This window comes from Pelecanus crispus, chromosome Z, assembly GCF_030463565.1.
Source record: "Pelecanus crispus isolate bPelCri1 chromosome Z, bPelCri1.pri, whole genome shotgun sequence".
Taxonomy (NCBI): domain Eukaryota; kingdom Metazoa; phylum Chordata; class Aves; order Pelecaniformes; family Pelecanidae; genus Pelecanus; species Pelecanus crispus.
This window is the reverse complement of record NC_134676.1, coordinates 75,620,083-75,645,744: the sequence shown is the minus strand read 5'-3', so window position 1 is coordinate 75,645,744 and position 25,662 is coordinate 75,620,083. Positions and strand designations below refer to the sequence as shown.

The 25,662-nt window shown below is 39.9% G+C and overlaps 1 protein-coding gene across 1 annotated transcript; it reads right to left on the bottom strand.

The window, feature by feature from the left end:
* Nucleotides 1-3,434: 3,434 nt before the first annotated feature.
* SMC2 (structural maintenance of chromosomes 2) lies at nucleotides 3,435-24,454 on the bottom strand. The gene is made up of 24 exons (XM_009492119.2): nucleotides 24,287-24,454; nucleotides 23,287-23,436; nucleotides 22,460-22,582; nucleotides 21,467-21,505; nucleotides 21,170-21,280; nucleotides 20,947-20,991; nucleotides 20,206-20,439; nucleotides 19,394-19,543; nucleotides 18,508-18,741; nucleotides 17,206-17,365; nucleotides 15,034-15,151; nucleotides 14,148-14,286; nucleotides 13,783-13,902; nucleotides 13,267-13,471; nucleotides 12,553-12,688; nucleotides 11,399-11,523; nucleotides 10,362-10,555; nucleotides 9,934-10,077; nucleotides 9,480-9,674; nucleotides 8,743-8,943; nucleotides 7,788-7,904; nucleotides 6,290-6,450; nucleotides 4,391-4,538; nucleotides 3,435-3,772 (listed from the first exon to the last, which is right to left on the bottom strand). The coding sequence occupies exons 1-24, from the start codon at nucleotides 24,452-24,454 to the stop codon at nucleotides 3,605-3,607; spliced, it is 3,585 nt and encodes a 1,194-aa protein (XP_009490394.1). The 3' UTR covers nucleotides 3,435-3,604.
* Between the last annotated feature and the right edge of the window lie 1,208 nt (nucleotides 24,455-25,662).

The following is a 25,662-nucleotide window of genomic DNA, read 5'->3' as shown; positions in this document are numbered from 1 at the left end:
TTTAAATGAGAACTTTTTCCTCAAAAGATGCACAAGAGAGCACTTTACTGAGCTGTGTGGGACAAAGTTGGGCCTAGTTGGTGCCCCGGTGGAACACTGCTCTTCTCAAAATTGTTTTGCATGGACACTCCTCAGCTGCAGGAGAAAAAAAGGAAAACAATCTTTTCTAGATATGTTTTTGAAGAGTGTTCGAAGTTTGCAATGACACGTTTTTTTAATAGTGGTAATGTTTTATTCCCTTCCTGTTCGTAACCCTGTTCTTGCTTTGGAAACCTGTAAGGATTTAGACTTGTCAATATTTGTAAGAAACTGAATCATCTGTCATTTCTCAGTAGCCCAAGTCATGCTGGTTTCTAGCAAATACTTTTTAATTTGCACTTAAGAAGAAAGATTATATCTGCATTAACGTGGAGTAAAATTGCTATATGATGATGTGGCCATGCTGCCTGTCTCCTTTTTTTTGCCCTCCTCAGATAAGAGACAAACCTGACCACTATAGCAACAGACTTTTAATAGTGTAAAGTTAGCACTGCACCGTAATCTGACCAGTATGTGTACAGCTTTTTGGGGATAAATGCTTTGCTGATGGTGAAATAAAATCATTAGTGTGGGCAATATCATGTCCATGGCTTTCAGCATAGGAAGGCTTGTTTCTTTTCTTACAGTCTGCAGCTCCTTTCAGATTTGATCTGTTAGGGAGAGGATTGCTCAGATAATGTCACGGTTCCTCCATGCCCATTTATTCAGAATCAGGTATGCAGTACCTACTTTTCCCTCAGGTGCCATTTCCCATTCAGTGTTTTCTGGTACTGTAACAAGCTCCTTGTCTGACTTGCTCTCCATGGGAAGGGAGGAGTGTAATTTGTGCACACCTGGTAAGAAAATGTCAGCAAGAAATGGGCAGAGCTGTCCCACTGTGGCTCTCGTGTAGCAGAAACCTCAGCGAGCACTATTGCATTGTACACTAGAACTGGTCAGTGGGCAACTCCTTGGTGCTGGGAGCTGGTGCTATAATGTTTTGATTTACACTTTGTTGCAGGGAGCTGCTCTTTGTTTACGTGTAGTTTGAACTGTTGAGCACAGTGTACATTTAACAATTTTAGTGGGCAAATCACTTTGCAGTATCTTTAAAAACTTGCTTACCATGACATGTAGTGTCATGAGTGCTCTTTTTTTTTTTTTTTGTATTAGATTGAATATTACTGGTGATGCTTTGCTGTAGCAGTTCATTGTCTGACTTGGGTTTTTTTTTTCGTATTGGTGAGTGACAGTAACAGAAAAGCAAGAGCCTCCATGTCTCTGGTAGTTTGAGTTTTCACTGTGGACTGGAGTCTACAGAGGCAATGCCTAATATGGTCACATGACCATAAGTGGAATAACTGTAATCGTTGTCAATAGCAACCTGAACTTCTCTATTGGGGATTTACACTAGAGGGAAGAGCGTATTCTAGGAACTCTACAAACAGCTGGATTAACAACTCTGGCCAAGAGTGTTAGGAAGGTTAGAGATGGTGTAATGCTTTCTGAATCACAAAGCAATATGTCTTTCTCGTGATTACAGAACAGGTTCAGAGCTCCTCTCTAAAGCACGTGCCTATACACAAAACCTACCTGTACAAAAGTTAATTCAGTCAGAGGTTTGATTTCTAGCCCCCTCGCATTTATAAACTTGACAGGATTAAAAAAAAATAAATAAATAGATGTGGCCTTCCTAGAGTTTTTCCTCTAAAAGTGATTGCACTATGTAAAACACACTGTACTTCGCCCAGTGCGGGCATTTCTTGTGCTGCTGCAATGCTTTGTATACCTGGAGTGCAGTGTGCAGACTTGACTCTAGCACTCACATTCTGACCTACAAGCTGTTGCTTAAATGGATGTATATTGAGAAAAGTTTTCTAATGTTGCAAGATCTCCATCAAATTCACCGCGATCTGTACTGTCGAAGTATGTGAATGGTCTGACTGAAAGAAAACCCTCCTGCTTACCAAAAAGGTAAAATTAAATAAAAGCTGCATGACCTGTTCTTCAAAGTAACTGGTGTTTTTTTTTTCTCCCACTGCAAGTAGTTTACGCTATTCTTGTGTTCCAAATCCAGAGTGCATCTCTGTGTTCTGCTCTGCACTGGCCTACCTGCCCTCAGGCCGCTTGCCTAATGTGCGATGTCTCGTCCAGTGTCAGCTATTCAGACTGAACGTGGTTGTGTACAAAAGACAGCGTCCAGTTAGGCGGAACTGTGTGAATTTGGTTTTTAAGCCAACAGCTTGGCCTCTTGCAACCAGGCAGGATTATGGGATGTGTGTATATATGATATATATAAAGAATATACATACATGTTCTATGTATAAATTATATATACATATATGTTAGATGAGACCAAATATTTATTGAAATAATATTCAAGAACTTAACATTTCCAAACTGTTCCAGACACAGACACATTCCCGCCCCGCCCCCCAAACCAACCTCAATTAAATTTACTTTTCTAAATGGTATTCTGAAAGGAGGAAAAAGAGAACAAAGTCAGCTAAGCAGAGGAGAGTGGGCAAATATAAACTTTATGGATGTTAGATACCAACTGGCTGAAGCATCATCTTGGCAAGACAAAACGTCGTCAGACCATACACCCCCAACACAGGGAGCCTTGCTGCTGGTAGCTTGCTGTGGTGAGCAGAGCGAGCGACCTCCAGCAAGGCACTGTGACCAGAGCTGTGTTTCTGCTGTCTGGGTGCTCGCTGCACAGGCATGTTATTTCTGGTCGGTGAAGGCAGCAGGATAATGTTATTTGGGTTCATTAGTAAGGAAAAGCAAGGGAAATAGCAGGGGGGTGGGAAAGACATGTCAGGATGTCTGAATTTGGCTATGACCAGCCATGTCTAAACATATTTAGATTTTTTCTCTTACCTCTGATGCTTACAGTACAGAATTAAAAAATAAAACTTGGACAAACACAGGAGGAAGTGGGAAGGAGTGAGGAAGGAAAGCACATACGCAATCAGGTTGTGTAGTTTATGATATTTTTTGATAAAGACAGTGCAGCAAATTGCACAAATTGTACAAATAACTTGGGAGTTAAAATTGTTGATGAGTGCCTTGCTCCTTAAAAAACTAGATTATCTTAAAAATTGGTAAAAAGACCACTTTTCTCTGGTATTTGACAACAGAAGATGAAGACTGTATTTACACTTTGCAACATGTTTTCTGAATGCCATAAACACTGCAAGTCAAATCAGATTTTCCTATTCAAAGGCTTCAGTTCCTCCTGTTGATCTTACGGAGCTACTGTTCATGCACATTTATGTGTTAATGCTTACAGAGGCATGATGGGAATTACTTATGGGACACCAAGAGGCATAAATGCAGCCAGTTTAGCAAATAGTACAGGCAACAGTCTCCTGTGAATTTCAATCTTAATGAGGTGCAGATGTGTACTGAAAGCGAAGACATAAAAGAATATTTCAAGACTAAACACTTTTTTAAAAAAAAAGTTAAAATTAGAGTTTCTTCCTGGCCTAGCTATAGACTGGTGCCAAAGAACACCTAAGAAGCTGTTACTGCACATCAAGGGCCAGTGAGGAACTTCCCCGGTTCTCCAGGTCCTCTTTTGTCACTCGTGTGCTTTCTGGTCTTTCTGGTCTTTCTGGAGGGCAGCTGCATTATTTCTGCTTTGAAACTGATCGTATCTTGCAACAGTGGATACACCATCTACAAACTTAGTCTTGTAGAGGACGTTTGCGTTGTTAAACATTCCATCCTTCAAGGACACCACGATGAACTAAAACAAACCAGAAAGCTTAAGTAAATGCTGCCATCCAAATAGAGACTTCAAACATTGGCAAAGGCTTCGAAGAGGAGGATTCCTTTTCCTTTATTTGGCTAATATCTCGGTGTCAGTTCTTCAAAAAAATATTCTAAATGTAACTGAAGCCCAACAGAATGTGCTACGCAGGTTAACGTACACCCACAGGCTAGACATTTTTTGCAGCTAACAATGTACAGCTCTGTCCATATCCCAGCGCTTGGCCTGGGATACGGGCCACAACACAGAATACCTGTTCATGGTGCATCAATCACTGGAAAAAATGTCACGAATTTTGTAAGAATGCAGGATCTCTCATAGTCTAAAGATGCTGCTCAAATTATTTTACAATACTGGTAATAAATGTTCCCCTCCTCTCTCATAATTTGGAAAGGTCATGTCCTACCACCAAATAGAGACAGGTACTGCCTTTCACTCCAAGCAGTAAGTTTTGTCAGATCTACAGTTTTTTTTCATGCATAGGCCACATCTCTGGAATAAAATACTTGAAAAGCTGAGATTCCTCAGTGGCAGACTGCCTCTGAAAATAATAAAGGGCATAAATAGATGATTGCAATAGTTTCAAGATCATACCTGGGAGTGTCTGAAATGCGTATGAAGCATCTGACCAATATTCTGGGTGTGAGAGAGATCAAGGGCTGCATCCACTTCATCCAAGATGTAAATTGGGGCAGGCTTGAACAGAAGCATGGCTAAGATCAAGGACAAGGCCACCAATGATCTAATAAAGAGAACAAGAAAGTACGTTTTACCCTCTTGTTTGAGAGGCTTTGGCTTATGAAAATAATTGTTTGGCAGTAACAAAATGCTCTCCCAAAAAGCAGATTCATGCTATGAGATCTGAAGAGATGGAATGATGGCTTCTGCCACAACTTCTGATTTCAAAATGTGAAGGCTTCTGCCAAAAATGGCAAATGTTACTTACTTTTTTATAAGATTAGGTTAGTTGGGTGATGCTATTTAAAATCACAGAATGCTTTGGGTTGGAAGGGACCTTTAGAGGTCACCTAGCCCAACCCCCCTGCACTGAGCAGGGACAGCTTTAACTAGATCAGGTTGCTCAGAGCCCCATCCAACCTGACCTGGAATGTTTCCAGGGATGGGGCCTCCACCACCTCTCTGGGAAACCTGTTCCAGTGTTCCACCACGCTCGTTGTAAAAAATGTCTTCCTTTTGTCCAGTCTAAATCTATTATTCTTTAGTTTAAATCCATTATTCCTTGTTCTGTCGCAACAGGCCTTGCTAAAAAGATTCTCCCCATCTTTCTTAGAAGCCCCCTTTAAGTACTGGAAGGCCACAAGAAGGTCTCCTTGCAGCCTTCTCTTCTCCAGGCTGAACAACCCCAACTCTCTCAGCCTGGCCTCATAGGAGAGCTGCTCCAGCCCTCACATCATTTTTGTGGCCCTCCTCTGGACCCGCTCCAACAGCTCCATGTCCTTCTTGTGCTGAGGGCCCCAGAGCTGGACGCAGTGCTCCAGGTGAGGTCTCACCAGAGCAGAGCAGAGAGGCAGAATCACCTCCCTCGACCTGCTGGCCACGCTTCTTTGGATGCAGCCCATGATTTGGTTGGCTTTCTGGGCTGCAAGCGCACATTGCCTGCTCATGTCCAGCTTTTCATCCACCAGCACCCCCAAGTCGCTCTCCGCAGGGCTGCTCTCAATCCCTTCATCCCCCAGCCTGTACTGATACCGGGGGTTGCCCCATCCCAGGTGCAGGACCTTGCACTTGGCCTTGTTGAACCTCACGAGGTTCACACAGGCCCACCTCTCCAGCTTGTCCAGGTCCCTTTGGATGACATCTCGTCCTTCTGGCGTGTCAACCACAGCACTCATCTGCAAACTTGCTGAAGGTGCACTCATGCTGTTGCTTTACCCATTTTCAACTCTGAGTTTTGCAGTGCTGTTTTTCAATGCTCAGTTCTTGAAGCATTCTGTCCTTCAGAAAGTTTTATATCTCTGTCTCACCTCTTCCTAAATTCTGTTTCTACTTTTCAATAATTTAGATTTTTCCTTTGGAGTTGCAAAGCAGCACGTACCTTACACGTAGCTATAATCACTGGAGAAGAATACTGTCACCATGACGCTACTTTTGACACTGGGGCAGAACTTGTCTATATAGATTTTTGAGGTTACAACTCAAATGCTGGAGCATTTAATTCACCAGTACCTCAGTACCACCTAGAGTTAACTGCAGTTTTCTCAACACTCAATTCATTTTTCTGTCACTTATTCATGGAATAAAATCCTGTTTGTTATCATATGCCAAGTAATGCATTGTTCTAAGTCGGATTCCTCTTTGAGCTGAACTGAATTAATGCTTTTAATATTATGTCAGGTTGGAAGGAGACAGAGTGCCTGACTTGACTAGGGAGAAGATTCATTTTTTGCTTTTTCTGAACTATAATTACCTAGACATATCAATTATATCCACAACTGCAATGGAAAACAAACAAAAAAACCCAAGTTCACCAACCTTTGTCCTCCACTGAGTTCTGTTAAGTTTTCTTTCCAGGTGTTTCCTAAGGCCACTCTGAACTCCAGACCATCCAAGACATTCTGGGTTTTAAAGGCCACTAGCATAGCTTTGGCTCCTGGTAGAAGCGTTGAGAATATTGAACCAAAGTCTTCATTCACCTAGAAGTCAGACCATAAAAGGCATGTACATGCTTTGAATCAAGAGCACAAACAGCTAAAAACTTAGTGGTAAGCTGCACTATGCTCTAGACATCTTGCCTAATAGTGACTTCTTATGTCTTGAAGATTAGCATATATAGGATAGTGAGAAAATATTATCATACGGAATCTTTTCTTTTCTCTGTACTGAAAAGAGAAGCAACACGGAGGGTGGGGGAGAGAGAGAGATAGGACACCTTTTACTAAGCATTTTAGAAGGATCAAATGAAAGAAATATTGGAAGGCTTCTTTATGCTATCAGCCAGCAAAATGGTTATGCCCTACCTCAGATTTATTAACCGGTAAACTGTGACTTCTCCCAATTAAAGGACTATTAAAAGTATAAGCACCTTGTAAGAGACACACGCTGGCATCCTCTCCACTCCTTTTCTTCCCAGAATTACTTAAGCAATGTCCAGGTGTTGGATGGAACACACCTTTGTAATCGTAGACTACAGTTTCCTAGGTCAAGGAATGTATCTGAGAACTTATTCCACCACCCATGTTTTCACACACAATTTGCTAATTTTTGCCAAACAAGATTTTGCAAAGAAGAGGTATCATTTTGTCAGTGGTATCTTGAGTATGGGCAGTAATAATTAAAACCAATACTTCATTTGTGAGCAATTTAATCTTAGACATAACTGATCTTCTCAAAGGCCAAAAAGTACAAGCTCTCCCAGCACAGCAGAAAAGAATGTGTCAAGAGCTTTCCATGTAGAAAGGGAAAATTTTATACTTTTGATATAGTTCATGATATGAGAGAACTAGTAAGAAGGCAGAGCGCTTAGATAACAGAAACATAAATCAGCTGTTGCTCTATTCCAGTACCACCTATCCTATCAGTGACAGGAACAGCAGCCCAGGCCCAAAGCCCCACATTGTACGGGGCTACACAGAATCAGAAGATTTTAACACTGGTCAAATATTGGTTTAAGTAAACAAAAAGAAAAAACAGACTGTATCACTGTTTTGTCCAACTTCCATGTGAGACACAACAATTTCAGCATGGCAGTAGCTTAACCTTCCATAAATTTCTGTGGGCACTAAAAGGGAATGGTAAAGTAGTTTTGCAGATTTAACTGTATCTTTACAATTCTCAGATAATTCATGTCTTATTCTCAAAAGTGAGATGAAACAGGAGAAATGAAGTGGTTGGTTTACTATTTATATACTAGGCAAGGGAGATTAGTTCTGGGAAGAGACTTTTTTCTTTTCCATGGAAATATGCAAACCAGTAATCTAAGATAAATCTGAGCCTCTGCTAAAATCTGAAGATTAGATTTCAAGTGTCATACCTTTTTCCAAGCAATATGTAAAGCTTCAGTTTTCTTCTGGTCAAGCTCTTCAATAGTTGCAAGAATTTTTGACTTGTCATTCTCCACAATTCTTTTTTTCTTCATTAAGTCATTGTACTGTTGCAATGACAAGAAAAGATTGATTTCAATGAACTTTGTGCTCAAATATATTTTACACTAATCCTAGTTTCACTTTTTATTGTTTTTTTAACTATGAAATAGCCATTAACCACAAGACTGAAATCCAAAGCATTCATTTAGCTGTATGCAGGATTTAAATTTTAGGATATTATACACAAATTAAAGCATTAGAATTTTCAACAATCGGCAAAGGGGAAGACCAACATTACTCTGAAAGTTGCACTTCCTTTTCGAGTTAATCATGTTTCATTTGCCTTTCCATAGATGAAAGGATGTTTCTGGAGGCTGATATGAGGAACAGGCCAATTCTAACCACAGAACAGTACTAGTAAACTTGAAGTGTCAGTCAGTGGACAGTTTTGAGACAATCCTGGAATAGCCTCAGGATACAGATGAATTTGAGACAACCCTGGAACACCTTCAAGCTATCATGCTTGAAGATGAACAGTTTTTTGATCTGCAACCTTTGGTAAAGTATGTAATTCTCAGATACTGTAAAAGATACCACAAAGCTCGCCTAATGCCACTGCTTCCAACTTAGGATGGACTCGGGTAAGGAGAAATTAAATTATTCTTTTTACCATCCAAATCCAAGATTATGCATAACCTAGAAAACTAGTACACAAGTGAATAGTTCAAAAATGTACAATTAGTATAAAAGATCTAACAAAAGGTTTCCCACTGTGTCATGAAGATTCAGTTTTATTTTTGGTATATTCAGAAATAGAGTATATGAAAATATAAAGCTACATTATACATAACACCATATACCCAACCTGCCCACGCTTTAAAGGTTAAAGCACAGAATGTTTACCCTCTCCTCTGTCTCAGAAAGCATATTCATAGCTCTCATATTCACGTTCCTTCCCAACTTCTCTTTTTTCTCCTGCAATTTCTGCAGCTTCTGAGCTGCTTCTTTAAGATTGTTATTTTTGAAGTCATAGGCTGTGTTTGGCTGACCAAAAAGCGGTTTCTCTGAAGCTATCCACTCATACTCTTTCAGCATTTTGTTCACCTGTAAACAAGAAGATACGTTGAGACTTTTTTTTTTAAATTTCTCAAATGTGAATGAAAAATAATTAAAAAAACCCAACATCCCAAAATTACTCTACAACATTTATTATTCTATCCCAAGGCAGCACAGGTGTGTACCTTTACAATGCTTCATGTGGTTTCCAAGACTGTACATGAAGCAAGATTTTAAGGGAGCTTCCACATATACCCATCACATTTACTTGGAACAGGTTTTTCTATGCCTGGACTAAGCCATTGTCTCTATACCTCTGGATTAGCTTCTTCAATTAGTTACCTAATTTGTCCATACAGTCAGAATGTTCTTCTCATTGATCACCTTCTCACTGTGATCTACTCTCTATTAGTCCATACTGATAAGCTCTGCTACAATTTACAGTTTCCACCCCCTCCTCCTGGGGGGGTCAAGACCTGCAAATATGACAGTGCTTAAGACAAAAAGCTATTTCCTTTGCATGTGGCAAGGGAAATAACCACCCTTGGTCACAAGATGCAAAGAAAAGCACAGCTCTGAAATACCTTGGCAGCAGCATCAGCAGCCTCTTGTTGATGTTTGCTGATGTTGTGTTCTAATGCCTTAACCTTAAGCTGTAATTCATTATTTTGTTCTCTGTATTTTACTGTCTCTGCAGATTTGGCTTGAATTGCTTTATCCTGTAACAAAATTACTTCCTTTTGCTTGGCCAGTTCCTTCTGTGATTTCTCTACAGACTCCTGAAAAGCAAATCAAACAGCCACTTATTAGCTTCTTTGAAAGGCTGGTGTTATACAGTTGTTAGAATAGAAGGACACAGCAAGGAAGGAGAAAAAATTCACATGTGGTAATGAAGCCAAAAAATAACTACATAGGCTAAACATAATTGAGTGCTGGCAAGAAAATCCAAACAACAAATACACATTCTAATTTGAGCTTTAGGGGATCATATCTTCAGTAACATCAACACAGATAATGAAACACACTATTCACTTTTACCTTTGTCTTAGACACCTCAGCTGCCATAGCATTAACTTGCTCCTGGTAGGATTCAATGGCTTTATCTGCAGCTGCTCTCTGCTGTTTATAGGAGGCCTGTTCTTTTTTTAGCTCTTCAAGTTCCAGAACTAAAGCTTCAACTTCCTAGAGAGATGTTTTCAAATTATTACAGTTATACTTAAATGGAAAGAATTAAGTTTCAATTTGACGTAGTAAATGCTGTAGAAGATCAACAGTACCTGTTCTTCAGCAAGGGGGCAATCTCACAAAAAAAAAACCAAAAAAACCCCGCAATTTCTATGTCAGTGACTACGGAATAATATAAAGTTCCAAAACTGACAGTATTAAAACTTCAGGAGAATCAAACTTTCTGATTACCGCAACCACTTTTGACAAGGAGAAAATCGCCAACAAAGTTTAAGTTTTACCTGCTGCTTCTCTTTTGTTTTTTTGCTTGAAGCGTCTGCCTTTTTCTTGGCACCATCTAGTTTCTGCTGGGCACTTTTTAGTTCTTTTTCACATTCCACCTCTGCATTTTTCATTTTGTTCTCTAATACCTTGTATTTATCTTCTGCTTTCTTTTGGCTCTCTTCAGTTTCCCTTAGCGTCTCTTCACACTCCGCTGAATCAAGAAGTACAGTACTGAGGTTGGGCACTGTTCTTATCTTTAAATTTACACCCTGAACTCCAACTGAGATAAATACATCTTTGCCTCTAAGAGATAAAAAGCAGTCGTACATTTGCTACTTGCTGAAGTCAGCTATTTCAATGATTAGTCTAAGACAGTGTGCTGTTGTTACCAGTTATTGGTAGGGCACCAAACAGACAACGAGTCATTAAAATTATTGAAAATAAGCCTTTTTTCTTTTTTTGACAGGTGCAAGTATATGCCAAATCACATGATCAAGAACTAATTAATCAGATGGCTACCTAATAAGATATCACATTATGCCTAGAATACTATGTCTACATATGTATCACTTCTGTCCATCTTTTTTCTTTGGATGTTTTACTTATTGCTACATTTGCTTCCTTTTAGTTTTTTCCTTACCTACATGAACAGTACTACTTCCAATGCTTTCTTGTTATGCAAACTATTTATATTGCCCACCTTAAATATCTACAGAAAAATGGCTTGGAAAAAACAAAGATTACTCAAATATGGGATTAAATCCATTTTAAAACTTTCCTGCAAAGCCTTTTTTTCCTTTTATTGTAAAGTATACAAAACACTTAATAAAAATATAACCTTTACTACAAGAGAATGTCCAACCTTATGTGAATCATCCCTATGCAAGTCTATTGTGATTCTGTATTTGTAACTTATTCCAAAGTATAAAGCTAGTATTTTCAAAGCTAAAAATGCTTTTTTCTTAATCGAAGATTCTGCTATTCAAACAGCCAAATATCCATCTCATTCTCAGCAATTAGTTTTCAGTTAAAAGATTAAAAACAGATTTCTCACCAATGGTTTTCTTCAGGGCAAGCAGCTCTTCCTCTTGTTTGTGATAAGCACTTTGACGAAGCTTCGTTTGCAACAGCTCTGCTTCCTCAGACTTCATCTCCCACTGCTGCTTCAGTTGCTGGTACCTTTGAAGACAGTGATGATACACACTGCTATAATGAAGGGTACCCAGCACTTCAGTTTCAAAGTTGAAATAAGTACATATAGAAATAAGTAGATAAAGAAATACTTATATTCCCATTCTAATGTGAGATACAATGATGACTATAGGACAAATAAGCTTAAATGCATAAAAGTCTGATATAATTTCTTTAATAGCAGTTGTGAAGTTTGTAGGTATGTAAGTTATTCCACATATTATTCCTGGTTATGTGGCCCCGATAAGGTGTATTAAAAACAAACACACACAACACATTGAATTTGGCAACAATTTAGAGCTCATGTTTTTCCAACCAGCACCATGACAGATGCTAGGCTGAAGCATTAAAGAAAGAACGTCTAAAAGCAAAACTCATTTCTTCCTTTCAGTCATATTTCTCGAAGTCTATTACAATGCAGAACAATTTGAAAAATAAATCCAGCTGGTAGATAGCATATTACACAACACTACCTCCTTATAGGATCTTTACAGAACTGACTAAACGTGTTTTTATATTCCATCTTTTAAAAAGATCTTCAGCAATTGAGTAGCTGAAAATCAAATATACTTAAAATTATTTCATTTAAATCCTTACAGAGTATCACTCAGATACTCCCCTTTAGTACCTTTCTATTTTCTTGGGAGAAAAATAAGAGCTATTGCAAACTGAAATTCTGTATGGGTGTTATAAAATATGACTGGAACAGATCCGTTCTTAGTGGACTTCACGAAACTTTGGAAAACTTCAAGTGATTTCAAGTTGACATCATTGTATGCCTTTTTTTTACCTGTATTACGCAAAACAAAGTTTTCTTGCATGTGTTATCTAGAAAACTACATTTGCTTGTTGATTGCTGTACTTATAAATTGGGGGAGGGGAGAGGGAGGAAGGGTATTCCCTGCTTCTGCATATTACGTTCTCAACAGACCCTATGCCCTCCAAAAATACTTTTTTATATTACATTTACTCAGTCACACGAGAGAAACGATAGACATTTTATAGGGCAAACCTTACTTTTCAGCAACATTCTTCAACATTGACAGCTCATTCTCTACAGTCTCAAGTTCAGATTCCTTTGTCTTCAGTTCTACGTCAACGTCTTTCATTTCTTGAATTTGAGACAATATTGGTGCAGCCTGTGAGCACGCACCTGTTCAGTGAAAAAATAAAAAAGCAAAGTCAAGCTAATTAGACTAGTGGATTCACCACTGGCAAACAGCAAATTCTAAATGTTAATAATGCAGGTTGATGATTTGTTTTAGTTACAAAACAGAAAGGCAGCTAGGCTAAAGATACAGTAGTTCTCAGTGGAGAAAGCCTACCTTCTCTGTTACAGAATTTAGTCCTGCAGACTTTGAACATTACACAGGCATTTCTTGTGAAATCAACTAACTTTTCATAATTTATGAAATTACCTCAAATTAGTTATTAATTACTTCAAAAAGTGCTTGAATTCAAAGCATTTCTCCTTCCAAGATGATTATAGAGCCAAATAAGATTGAAGTATTTAAAATCTAAACTACTTTATGCAAATAGTTTGCATTACTTTTTTCTTAGTCCAACCAATCTTATTTCAACTCAAGACTGACAAATCTTTGCTCAAACAGATCATATTATCCCCAGCATGAGTCTAAACAAAAAGGTTACTGTTCATTTTTATAAAAAACATGCAGAGCAGTAAACAAACCAACAGACACACAGTATTATATAAAAAAAACCAGCAATTGCCTCCATGCAGAGTGCCCTGGGGGTCAAACATATCTCCATCAAGTGTAACACTCCTTGTCATTATCCTTTTGTCAAAGGTCACTTTCTTAGCGTTATCCATGTTATTACAGACCAGTGTTGTTCCAAAGACATATTCCATTGCTTTCTGCAATTCAGATTCATATCCAACTAGAGAAAGGGCTAAATGCAAGTTATCATCACCAGCCTAGAAATCAAATGAAATACAATTAGTATGCCTTAAGCTATAAGAATTTTCAAGTTTAATTTGTTTTCTCTTGACAGAAACACTTTCTAAAAACATCATCACATTTTAAAACAATTTCAGTTAAAAGTGGAATAATTAAAATCCATTTAAACATCGCATAGCTGAAAGGAAATAAATAAAATCAAGATACCCCCAAACCCTATATAAATTCTTATTAGTATAACCATTAAGAAGCCCATGTTTCTACCCAAGAAAAAAAATTAAAAAGGTACGCAAGCAAAATAGTGTAAATAGTGTATTTATTTACATACCAAGTTTTTGGCCAACTTGACTGTGTCTTGTCCAACACACCTGGCTGAAATTTTGTTTAGTGGAATGATGGTATATCGACGCTTTAGTTCACCCTTTTCCAAAAGCTTTTTGCCAGTAACCTCGAATGAGAAGAGTTAAAGAATATCTGAATACATAACTGATTTTGTAAAGTAAGACAATAGGGCATTGCAAGAGGAATATATTGTTGCCAGTAACTATGCATGACTCTCTTGACCTAATTTAAACATGTATATGGGTCCAAACCACCTCTGAAGCATTCAGTAACGATGCACATGCTCGCTAACCCTGAATCATGTGACCTCATCTCAACATTCAGAGTTCTGTATTAAAGTAATAAACATACCTCTGTGTCCACAATAATGTTATAGAGTTTCCCTCCAGCCACTGTCTCTAGGGCTTTTGCTTTGGACAGATCTTTCACAGTGATAAGAGACACAACAGGGCCTTTCACATGGTTTGGATTCCAATTTTTTTCTGGGTCTCTTAAAAAAAATGAAATCGTTATATTCTCATGTTTGTTTCTCTCCCACACATCTTAAAAAATTTATATTTAAAAACTCATACTGCTTATTGTATTGATATAAGAAGTTCTAAATTCTATCAGGAAAAAAACCCACAGAAAATGGTTAAATTAAATACTTCAAGGCAAGAGACCTCCCAATAGTCAGTTACAAGGTCATTAGAAGAATGTCCTTCCTGGTTTTGATATAATTTGTTCATGCACTTTTCAACTGATTTTTACTCTGGGTCCTATTACTACCACAGCTATAGGAATATGTTCAGACTGATTATTACATAAGTAAATAAACCTGGGGGTACATATATTTGATTGGTGGAGACAGATACAGGCAGGACTCTGAAAAGTAATGATTACATATTTTTGCAGTTTAGATCTTTGGATTCTATGGTTTTAGCTACTGAAGTTGTGTTATGGCTTGCAAACACCATCACACAAAACTTTTAAATTCCAGTGATTTTGGTAAGGCTGTTATTTAAGAATGACTGCATCACTTTCCCTGCTGCCCATTAATTCAGTTAACATTTCTTGGCTTCCCACCTGCTCCCAGCCTTCACTTGCATCACAGGCAAGATAGTAATTATTGACTGGCACTAAAAGCAAAGCAACAGCTAAGCAATTGATGGAATTATACTCTAAGTCTCATAAGCCATGCATAAAATGTCTCAAAAAGCACTTCCAAACCTCTTTTAGGATCACACTGAGATCTTACTTGTATTCAAACTGTAGATGAGGAAACTTTGCCGTTAAGCCTTCATGCAATTCTCTCAGTCGGCTGATGTCACGTGTCAATGCCTTCTTTTTTGCTAAAAGGGCTTCTTCTTTCTCTTCTTAAGAGTTGAACACAAGCAGCAGACAAACATCCAGAGCACAGAAATCTATTAGCTTAAAAATTGGTAAGCTAAACTGTTTACCTACATACATGTAGAGAATACTTAATTGAAAGACCTTCTAAATTCTTTGTACATTTCCAGTTTAGACAAATTAACATCATCACAATACCAAACATGCAAATAAAGAACTTAAAGTCTAATATGCTTCTCTGAATGTCATTCCGGAATATCAATTTACGGTTTTGAGTAGCTTCTGCAACAATAGTTACCTGGAACGAGAAACAAACTATAAGTGTTTTAGGTAGGGAAAACCTGGAAGGAATAGGGAGGTTGGTCACTTCTTCCATTTAGATTTTAGATGGAATTTAGACTTTCCATCAAACTTTAACAGATTTGGCCTAAACTTTATAAAATCAAATTTTTTTAAACTACTTTCTGTGGAAGACAGGAGCTTGCAGAGCTTTGCCCAGAGAAATTTCTTTGTGCATGAAAGCAGCACACTTGATTTTTCAGTTCCTTCTTGTATTGGGTCTGGCTGGGATGCAGTTAACTTTCCCCATAGCAGCCCTCATAGTACTGTGCTTTGTATTTCTAGTAGAAAGGTGTTGATAACACACCACTGTTTTTGGCTACTGCTGAGCAGCGCTGGCACAGAATCAAGGCTGTCCCTCCAGTGCCCCCTCCAAAGGCCAGTAGGCTGGGGGTGTGTGAAAGGTTGGGAGGGGACAGAGTCAAGACAGCCGACCCAAGCGATATTCCATACCATATGAAGTCATGATCAGCAATAAAAGCTAAGAGAAAGGAGGCATCGAGGGGGCAATCATTATTAAGACTTCTGTCTTCCAGACCAGTTGCTACACATACCGAGGCCCTACTCCCAGGAAGTGGCTGGACATCGCCTGCTGATGGGAAGCGGAAAGTAAATCTTTTAGTTTTCCTTTCCTTTGGCATCTGACAGAGCCAGTTCCAGCCAGCTGCAAGATGGACCCACCGCTGGCCAAGGCCAAGGCCATCATCCAACAGTGGTAGCACCTCTATGATAACATATTTAAGAAGGGGAAAAAACTGCTGCAGAACAGCAGCTGGGAGATAGGAGTGAGAACACGTGAGAGGCACAGCCCTGCAGACACCAAGGTCGGTGAAGAAGCAGGGGGAGGAAGTGCTCCAGGCGCCAGAGCAGAGAATCCCCTGCAGCCCCTGGTGCAGCCCCTGCTGAGGCAGCTGTGCCCCTGCACCCATGGAGGCCCACGGGGGAGCAGAGATCCACCTGCACCCGGGGAGGGCCCCACGCCGGAGCAGGGGGATGTGCCCCAAGGAAGCTGTGACCCCGTGGGAAGCCCACGCTGGAGCAGGCTCCTGGCAGGGCCTGTGGGCCCGTGGGGAGAGGAGCCCACGCTGGAGCGGGTTTGCTGGCAGGAGTTGTGGCCCTGTGGGGGACCCACGCTGGAGCAGGCTGCTCCTGAAGGATGGCACCCCGTGGGAGGGACCCACACTGGAGCAGTTTGTGAAGAACTGCAGCCCGTGGGAAGGACCCACGGAGAAGTTCATGGAGGACTGTCTCCCATGGGAGGGACTCCATGCTGGAGCAGAGGAAGGGTGTGAGGAGTTCTCCCCTGAGGAGGAGGGAGTGGCAGAGGCAATGCATAATGAACTGACCGCAACCCCCATTCCCCATCCACCATCACTGCCGGCAGGGAGGAGGTAGAGAAAATCAGGAGTGAAGTTGAACCCGGGAAGAAGGGAGGAGTGGGGTATGGGTTTTAAGGTTTGTTCCTATTTCTCATTACCCTACTCTGATTTCATTGGTAATAAATTAAATTAATTTCCCCAAGTTGAGGCTGTTTTGCCCATGACAGTAATTGCTGAGTGATCTCCATCCCTATCTCGACCCACGAGCTTTTCATCATTATTTTCTCTCCCCTTTCCAGCTGAGGAGAGGAGTCACAGAGCAGCTTTGGTGGGCACCTGGCAGCCAGCCAAGGTCAATCCACCACACTTCTATATTCCTTTTCAGATTCCTCAAAAATTATGCACCAGAAGTCTGTACAGACCTTCATAGTTCAGCTTCTTCATTTGGTTTTCTAGTTTTTCTTTCGTTTTTGTGACAGCTCCAAGTGCTTCTTGGCCTTTCTTGTAGCCTTCATCCATCTTTTTAACTTCGGCTTGTTTTTTCTTTAATTCTTGTTGTGCATAATTCAGCTTCATTTGAGCCTGTAAGGAGTAAGAAAATATGGAACCAGAAGATCTTCAAAGAGAATCTTGCAGGTGTAGATTTAGAACACTTGCACTAACAAGGTGTTCAAAAAACGGGTAGACGCAGCACTCTGGGACATGGTTTAGTAGGCATGGTGGTGTTGGGTTGATGATTGGACTGACGATCTTAGAGGTCCTTTCCAACCTTAATCATTCCTAGTTTTTACTTGCATTATAAATAATCCAGCCACCAAGCCACAAAACATGAAATTGCTGCTCTACCCTTAATTGATTTAGTGATGGATTTGAAATGTTAGGTTAATGGTTGGACTGGATGATCTTAAAGGTCTTTTCCAACCTAAACGATTCTATGATTCCAAGGTGCTCATGTAATTTGTAAAAGTTTCCACTGGTTGAAGAAATGCCAAAAAGCAGCCTTGGCTTTTCAAAGTAAGGGCACAGGTGATTTGGAAATAAAAACATATATCATACTGTTGGATGCAATAACTCATTTTAGCACACAAACAGCGTCGGAGAAGAAACAAGGTAAAATAATGTGGGACACAGCTGTCCTTGTTACTTTCCTCAAAAGAGTTTTTCCTTAAGTGAGACAAGCAAGGTGCACTTTCAACTTTGAAAATTTAATTCCACTGTGAAGACCATTCCAGCAGAGGTTTCCTATCTTAAGTGGTGTCTGTTTCAGTCATGTGACTAGCACATGATTTAACTGAGGAGAAAACAGTTTCTTCTGAACTCTGCAGTTAGTCTCAGGCATCTTTCTTTTGATTCCATTAAGTTTTACTGTAGAAATCTCTATAGTATGAATGTGTAACATGGACAGCAGTCTTAATTTCTTCCTATCCAATACCATCAGTGATTTGAGTACTTCAAGTCCTACTTTATGTCTCAAATGCCAGTTTCTATATTTCCTCACAGCAATGTTATAGCTTTTCCCTATTTGTCTATACTTATGCAAGAATATTTTTTAAATGACCTGTTTTATCAAAAAGACACCTTAATACATATGCCAACTTGTAAAATACCTTGCATAGACATTCTGCAAATCTTTTCACTGACCTTTCAAGAGTGTGTCATTGGTTTTTCAGTTTTCAAAAGAAGCAGGGAGGCTGGTCAGAGACAGGCAGAGCTTTCATTCTTACCTGTTTAGCCTCTGTTACTGCTTTGCTGATTTCATTTTTGCAGGTCACCATCTGCCCAGCAAGAGTAGCTTCTTCCCCATCGTCATTGCTGGACAAGCCAGCAGACACAGCATTAAAATGCTGTTGTGCTGCAGCTAAAGCATCCGCATCTTTTTCACTTGCTTCCTGTAAATCATTTAGTTCTTTCTCTGCCGTCTTTACTTCTTTCTCCTTTGACGCTAACGCTTTAGAATCCTTCAGCAAAACAAATAACAAAAATTAAAAAAAAAGGAAAAGAGAACCTGAGTCCCATTAACTTTACATTCATGTTGTTTAGATAAGGAGCTATGAGTAGTTTCATCAACTACATTTCTATGACCCTTTGTCAGATATTGTAATCTTACAATTTATCCTTGCATGTTTTCAAGTGTGTACTTGCCCCTTGAGTGCACTGAAGATCTACAGAAAGATTAAGTACAGGAAGAGATGACAATTGCCCAAGAACTAGGAGAAGTAGCTCTTCCCAGTATCTAAAAAAGTATTCTTCAGTGATCCTCTTGCATAAAAAACCCATCAACTGTCAGAAATACACAATGTAGAAATTTCTCCTTTGATTTTAAGAATACCAAATGCCCAGAGAGCATAGTAGGGATCTCTCCTGAGCTTAACAGAAGGCTGGCAAGCATGAAGAGTTGCACTTTCCTTGTATATGCATCACATTTGTTTCTAATGGGAACCTACTACCTACACCACACAAATCAATGCCCTTACCATTTGTTTCTGCTTTCCTGATGTAATACTTGCCAATCAGAGAATTTTTCTTATCATAATAGGCAAGAAAAAATAGCTGTCACCCTCAATCTGAATTAATTTAGTGTTTAAAGAAAACTACATACAAAGGTCTTACCTCCTTCATACTTTTTGCCATTTCTTCGTACTTATTCTTTTCATTTTTTAAGTTTTGCATCTTAAGATCAAGGGCACTTTGTGCTCTAGCATGAACTCTTTGAACTTCTGAAAGAGCATCTTCCAGTGAACGGAGCGTACCACCAACTTCCTACAATCAGAAATAAAGGAAATTTAATGTAGCTTAAGAAACTGATATAGTATTGGTAATATTTCATGTTCTGTTCACAGCTGTATGTAGAAGAAGAGATAAATATCTGACCAAGCAGGCAGTTAGACTGCAATGCAAGCAGGTCAGAACATCTCTTCCCTCTGAAATCCAAACTAATATGAAGGCACTACTGAAGCCCCACATCATCCCATATCATGGGGCACAGTCCCTGAACAAAAGCTGCATTTAGGCATCCAAAGACCCTATGGGCCATCCTGTACTTAACCAAATATACTGCCTGCAAAACTCAGGTCAGTACTGATTTCTGTTGAGACATCAACAAAAAGGGAGAAAAAAATCTCTGGCAAAAATGCCATCAATTCTTACCATTGAATGCACAGAGTGGAAACATGAGGACAAACGGTTTCTATTCTTCAGTCATTACTCATTTATAGCGATTGGAAGTAAAGCATTTCAGACAAATGAAAACTTTAAATGTCTTTTAGACAATGGCCAAGAATGACAATGAGCAGTGTATAATCTAAACAACCCGCCAGAAGAAGATAAACATTCAAGGGTATGTGATCTGTAAAAATAATTTCCTTCTCATATAATTCCTTACATTCAGCTATTCAGACGAGCATGACACTGTTCTCACTTACCTTATCCCTTTTCTTTTCCATCTCCGCTACTTCTTCATCAAGTTGTCTCATCTTCTTTTCACTTTCAGCCATTGATTCCTGAAGCTTCTCTACATTAGCGTGCATTTCCTTTAACATTTCAGCAGAGGATGCCTTTGTCTCTTCAGCCACAACAAACTGATAAGCTATACAGAGGCGGCTCAAATGTTCTATTGCTCGTATTACTTTTTGGTATTCTAGATAGGATGATCGTTCCTGAAAAGACACCAATAAAACAACTCTCTAAAATTTGATGGAAAAATAATATTAAGTAGGACTGTTATAGAAATCTTCTAAGCACTCCTACTAACATTATTATTTGTAGATAAGAGAAAGGATTCTCCATGTTAGGTAATATATTCAGTATTGTACATTGCAGGCCTGCTTAAGAAATTCTTAGATAAAACAATACTTGTACAGTTGATTGTACAGTAGAAATATCACTTGCCACAAGTTTTTTAAGAACCAAGATATGTTTTTATCTTCTATTTTTATCTAGTTCTCGTTTTCTTCCTTGTCTCTACATTTCCCTCTAGGATTTCCTGGAAGTCCTGAATGTCACATTTTCTGTGTTTGGAGAGAAGATAAAATCTATCTCTCTTAAAAGATTCTACAAAACTTGAAAACATGCTGTTGTTTTACCCACCACATACTGGTTCAGGGTAGCTGAAAGTATTTTTTCAGTATTTTAAGGGCCCTATCACTCTTCTAATTTTCCCATACCTCTTTCAGTTTCTGTAAAGTTGGAGTGATCTCCTCATTTAAGACCTGAAACACAAACCAGAACATTTATATTCAGATTTTTAAAACTCTCATATGTCTAAGCATGAATATGTAGTTCCAGGTGCAGAAATTAAATACTCTACAAGTTAAAAACCACACCACACTAGTTATTCAGTTATCTTTAACAAATATAAAAGAAAGTATGATTTCCAACATGTATTACCATTTGAATGTCTTTCAGTTTGGTTTCTTTCTTCTCTATGGTTTTCTGGACAGCTATTTTCTTGCATTCATACATCCTGGTACCAGCTGCTTCTTCAACCATAGCTAAAACCTAAAATAAAGCAAGGTGACAAAAAAATTATGTTTCTTCCTATGTTGGATAGGTTCAACTCAGAACTGAGTTGAACATCTCATCTTCCTCCGATACCCTTTTTTTTGTCCCCCTCCCCATATAGATTCTTGTCGTTCAAAACAAATCAGTAAAACTTCAGACAAAAAATTCCCAGAACTTTCTTACCTCTGGTGGCTTCATATTTAGAACTTTGGTAATTCGTCCCTGGTGACAGAAAGATAAAACAAGAAAGGTGGTTGCGCACCATGCAATAGTAAAAAACCAAAACAAAACCAAACGACAAACCCAAATACCCCACTCATTTTTATACGTTATAATATAAGCTCAACCATGTGTGGTTAAGCATGTGTGGTTTTTATTTTTTTTGCTACAAGGATAATCTAGTTTACTCAACTGTTTTGTTCTTGAAAGTTCAAACAAGTCACTTCTTCAGGCAGCAAGCTTGAAATGGCCCTTATATCTTACCTTAGGCTCATCCTCCAAATTCCTGATTGCATCTTAAAGCAGTAAGGTGCATATTTTGTTCTAGAGTCTTACCAAGTTGCCGATGCTAAATAAGGTCTTAATCATAAACTGGCTTTTTGGACATTTAGCTCCTATGTAACTAGGGGAAAGCAGAATAGGTGCAAAACTGCCCTCCCTCCTGCCCCCCGCAAGATGGGACAGTTCCATTTGAAACAGTGAATCTTGCTCTGTTTTATTATTCCTTGCAAATACTTCAGGGATTTGTCTAGTCCCTGTGTTGACATTTATAAGGGTCTTTTCAACCGGTCAGCTCTTCCTTTATTAACTGTGATTTAAGGTGGCAGGTTTATCACCTTCATTCAAAACATTGTCTAACATGGAACACACATGATAGGAAAGAAAATCTCTGTCTTTTTAGAATAATAAAAGCAACACCTACCTGTTAAAAAGACAAAAGGAAAATAAGCTTTTTTAGAAAAAGCTTGCTACATGAGGTCTTGTGCTACAAGATATGTTTTATGGTCAAACTACGCTGTACTGGAAATCTTAACTACTCAACAGGCATTTGATATTTACTTGGTAAGAAATTGCTTTTCTCTGATGAGGAAATTAATTGTTCTTCCACCATCTATCCTGCCTCAAATTCAGTGCACCTTCTGTTATTCTTGGGTTTTATAAAGATGCACACAATACCTGCATAATGAGGAAGTGAGGGTTATTGACATTGAGTCCAACGGAACAGAAGAGATCCTGCACACGAGTGTTGGTAGCATTCACACCATTGATAAGATACTTATTTCTACCTCCAATGATAACCTGGAGAAGGAAAAGAAATGGAAGAAACTTTAAGTGATTTAAAAATGACTTGATATTATGAAAATATAAACTGTAATAAAGAATAAATATATATCCCATATATTAGATCTTTACATACACATATATATGCATACTACACAGAACATCAAAACAGATCTTGTTGGACTGAAGAGACATTTACATACCTAACTAAAAGATAAGAAAGATCAGCCATTGAGGGCAATATTGACAAGAAAATTTCCAAACTCCACAAGTTTTCACTTTAAAAAAAAAAAAAACCAACAAACTTGGGAGACTTCTTCATCAGAAGGATAAAAGTACCATTGTTCTTAGAGAACAAATTTAACACACAGTTCAGATATGAAGAGGAAAATATGAAAGCAGAAGAAAAAGCCACAAAATAGAAAATTATAACTTGCTTTAGGAACATTATTTCATTATTATTACGTTTCTGTGCAAGTCCATAGAAAACATTATTGATACAATATATTTAACAATATTAAAAAAAGATGGAATTACTTGGGAAACTAGTTTATCTGCATCTACTTCTACAGTCTGTGTTACTAACTATACTCTAGAAGCATTGCCTCAATTGCAAAAACTCGGGGACTTTAAAAATTACCCTTTTTTTCTTGAAAAGTCACTCTGTGAACATGGTAAAAATGTACATGGGTTACTAAGCAATACAGATATTAAAGACTCACCTGCCTAGTGACGATGATCTCATCATTAGCTTCAAATCCCAGCGGACTTAGTTTCTTGTCAGAATTATCAAAGGTAATAGACACAGATGCTTTAGTAATTCCAGCTTGCCCACTTTTATAAACTAGGTCTTGCAAGTTGGAAGCTCGTACCTAAATACATGTAACAGATAAATACGTTTTCAAAAGAAATTCATTACACAGCTTCAGTACACTACTGTACATTTTGGAGAAATGAATAAAAAAAATGCAGATGTAGCTGTAGATTTAAAGGTTCATGTGAGAGCTTGACATACGGGAGCTACAAGGTGCTAGTGTTGTAAAACCACAGGCAGAGTATGCCAGTCTAGTTTTTAGTGAGCCAGCTAATTGTTTCTGCATAAGACTCCTCACAAAAACCAAATAGATGTTAAAAAAACAAACAAACAAAAAATAAAGCCAGATGCCAGATGACTAATTCAGTCACCCGTACATTTAAAGAGCATTTATTATTCATAATGCAGTTCACAGGAAAACGTATCAGAAAGTGTTCCTTGGATTTATCTACAATTATGGGGCGGTGGGGAGATAAAAAAATCACCTGAAGACAGAGATTCAATCTGATCTCAGAGCACACAATTTTTTTTTATGAAGTAAAGCATATACATCATCTTTTAAATAGCAGGCATTGCATGAAAAACAGCTCTTTATTTTCTTCTGATGAACCATTTGGCCAAATTTTAAGACCCAATCCAGAAGTGAAAAAGTTTTTTTACAAATAAACAAGTTAGTGCCTTTAGCTGCAAAAGATCTTTGGCTTGAGGCTGCTACCTTTTAAGTGGGTATTTTTAGTCTAATGTTCTACAGAGATCCAGTTTTATGTAATGAAAAATCCAAATAAATAAAACTAAATTTTTTGAGAGAAGCACCACTTCATGTCTTCCATCGGAGATTACTCAAGCGAGTAACACGAAACGTTGCCGACAGAAGAAAGACCTTTCCTGAATGCACCCTCTCTCCTTACCTGTGACAGATTGGTGATTCCCAACAGGAAACAGATTGAGTCCAAGATATTGGACTTGCCACTACCATTCAAGCCAGTAATGGCATTGAATAATGGGTCAAAGTCACGAACTTCCGTCCTCTGAGCATAGGATTTAAATCCTTCAAGAACAATTGACTTGATGTACATCTTCTCTATGTTCCTAAGGGACCAGGCAAAGTATTCGTCCCAAGAGTATGAAGAAGGGTATCTGGATTATAAGCCTACATATTTCAAAGAAAACAAGAAAAAAAAAAAAAAAGGCAGCAAACGAATCATAATGTATGCCAAACAAACAGCTAAATGTGTGAGAAAATGGAAAGAACACATGCCTTTTACAACAAAAAGACTGTGCATTTATAAGCGGAAAATTCCAAGTAGACCCCAGATCCAGGAAGCATCCCAACAATAACCTGTACGCGACGCGACTTGGCACAACGTTCATCACGACGTCTGTACTAAGGCTGTGGCACAGCCCCGGTTTGTCACAAAGCTGGCCATGACAGTCCGTCAGCCAGCCAAGGAAAAGGAAAGGCCCGGACCTTTCAGGACCCGGCAGAAGGAGAGCCTCCGTTTCCAGCCTGCAGGACTGCTACCTGCTCAGCCCCACCGCGCCGGAGGGCTGAAGCCCAGGAAAACGACAGCCTCGGCTCTGAGACGCCGTGAACACAGCCCCATCCCTGCCCCTGCCCCTGCCGCCGCCATGGCGCCGGCCCCCACGCTCCCGCCGCCGGCGCCGCGGCTCCCCCCAGCCCCGCGGCTGCCCCTGCCAAGCGAACCCCGGCTCTGACGCCGGAACCAGCCGGTCCCGGCGCAGCGGCGGCGGCGGCGGCGGCGGCGGGCGGGCCCCCTCCCCAGGCCCCGGTGCCTCACCGCCGGCGCCGCTCCCCGCCGCCTGCGACGATTGAATTTTGGCGCCCAGCGCCGGCGGCCGTTAGAGGAGGCGCCTGCTCGCGGCTGCCCCGCGCTGCCTGCCTCGCGCGGCCCGCGCCGCCGCCCGCCGAGAGCGGGGAAGGGCTGGGCCGCTCCGCGCTCCTGTTCCGAGGGGGAGGGAGCGCGTCCCTAACGCGGCCTCTCAGCCTGCGGGGACGGCGGGCACCCTCAGGTCAGGCGAGCGCGGCGGGCGGGCGCTGGCGAGCAAGGCCCCCTGCAGCCCTGGCAGGCGGAGCGGGGCGGCGGCCGGGGCGGGAGCGGGTGGGAAATGGCGGGTCTGGCTGCCTTGAGGGAAGGGGAGGTGCAGCCGTGCGACCGCGGCCCCTGAGAGAGGAGGGATCGGGGCGGGTGAGAAGGCCCTTGGGCCTCAGTGTGCGGTTGCGTGGCGGAGCTGAGGACCTTGAGCGTTAACTCCAGGCTGCGGC

Excerpts from the sequence above, each read along its gene's own strand:
- SMC2 (XM_009492119.2), bottom strand. The coding sequence starts at position 24,454 with ATGTACATCAAGTCAATTGTTCTTGAAGGATTTAAATCCTATGCTCAG. Across the intron at positions 18,742-19,393 it reads TGGCAAAAAGTATGAAGGAG|GATTCTAAAGCGTTAGCGTC; the intron begins GTAAGACCTTTG and ends GTTTTGCTGAAG. Across the intron at positions 13,472-13,782 it reads TCAAGTTGGCCAAAAACTTG|GCTGGTGATGATAACTTGCA; the intron begins GTATGTAAATAA and ends TTTGATTTCTAG.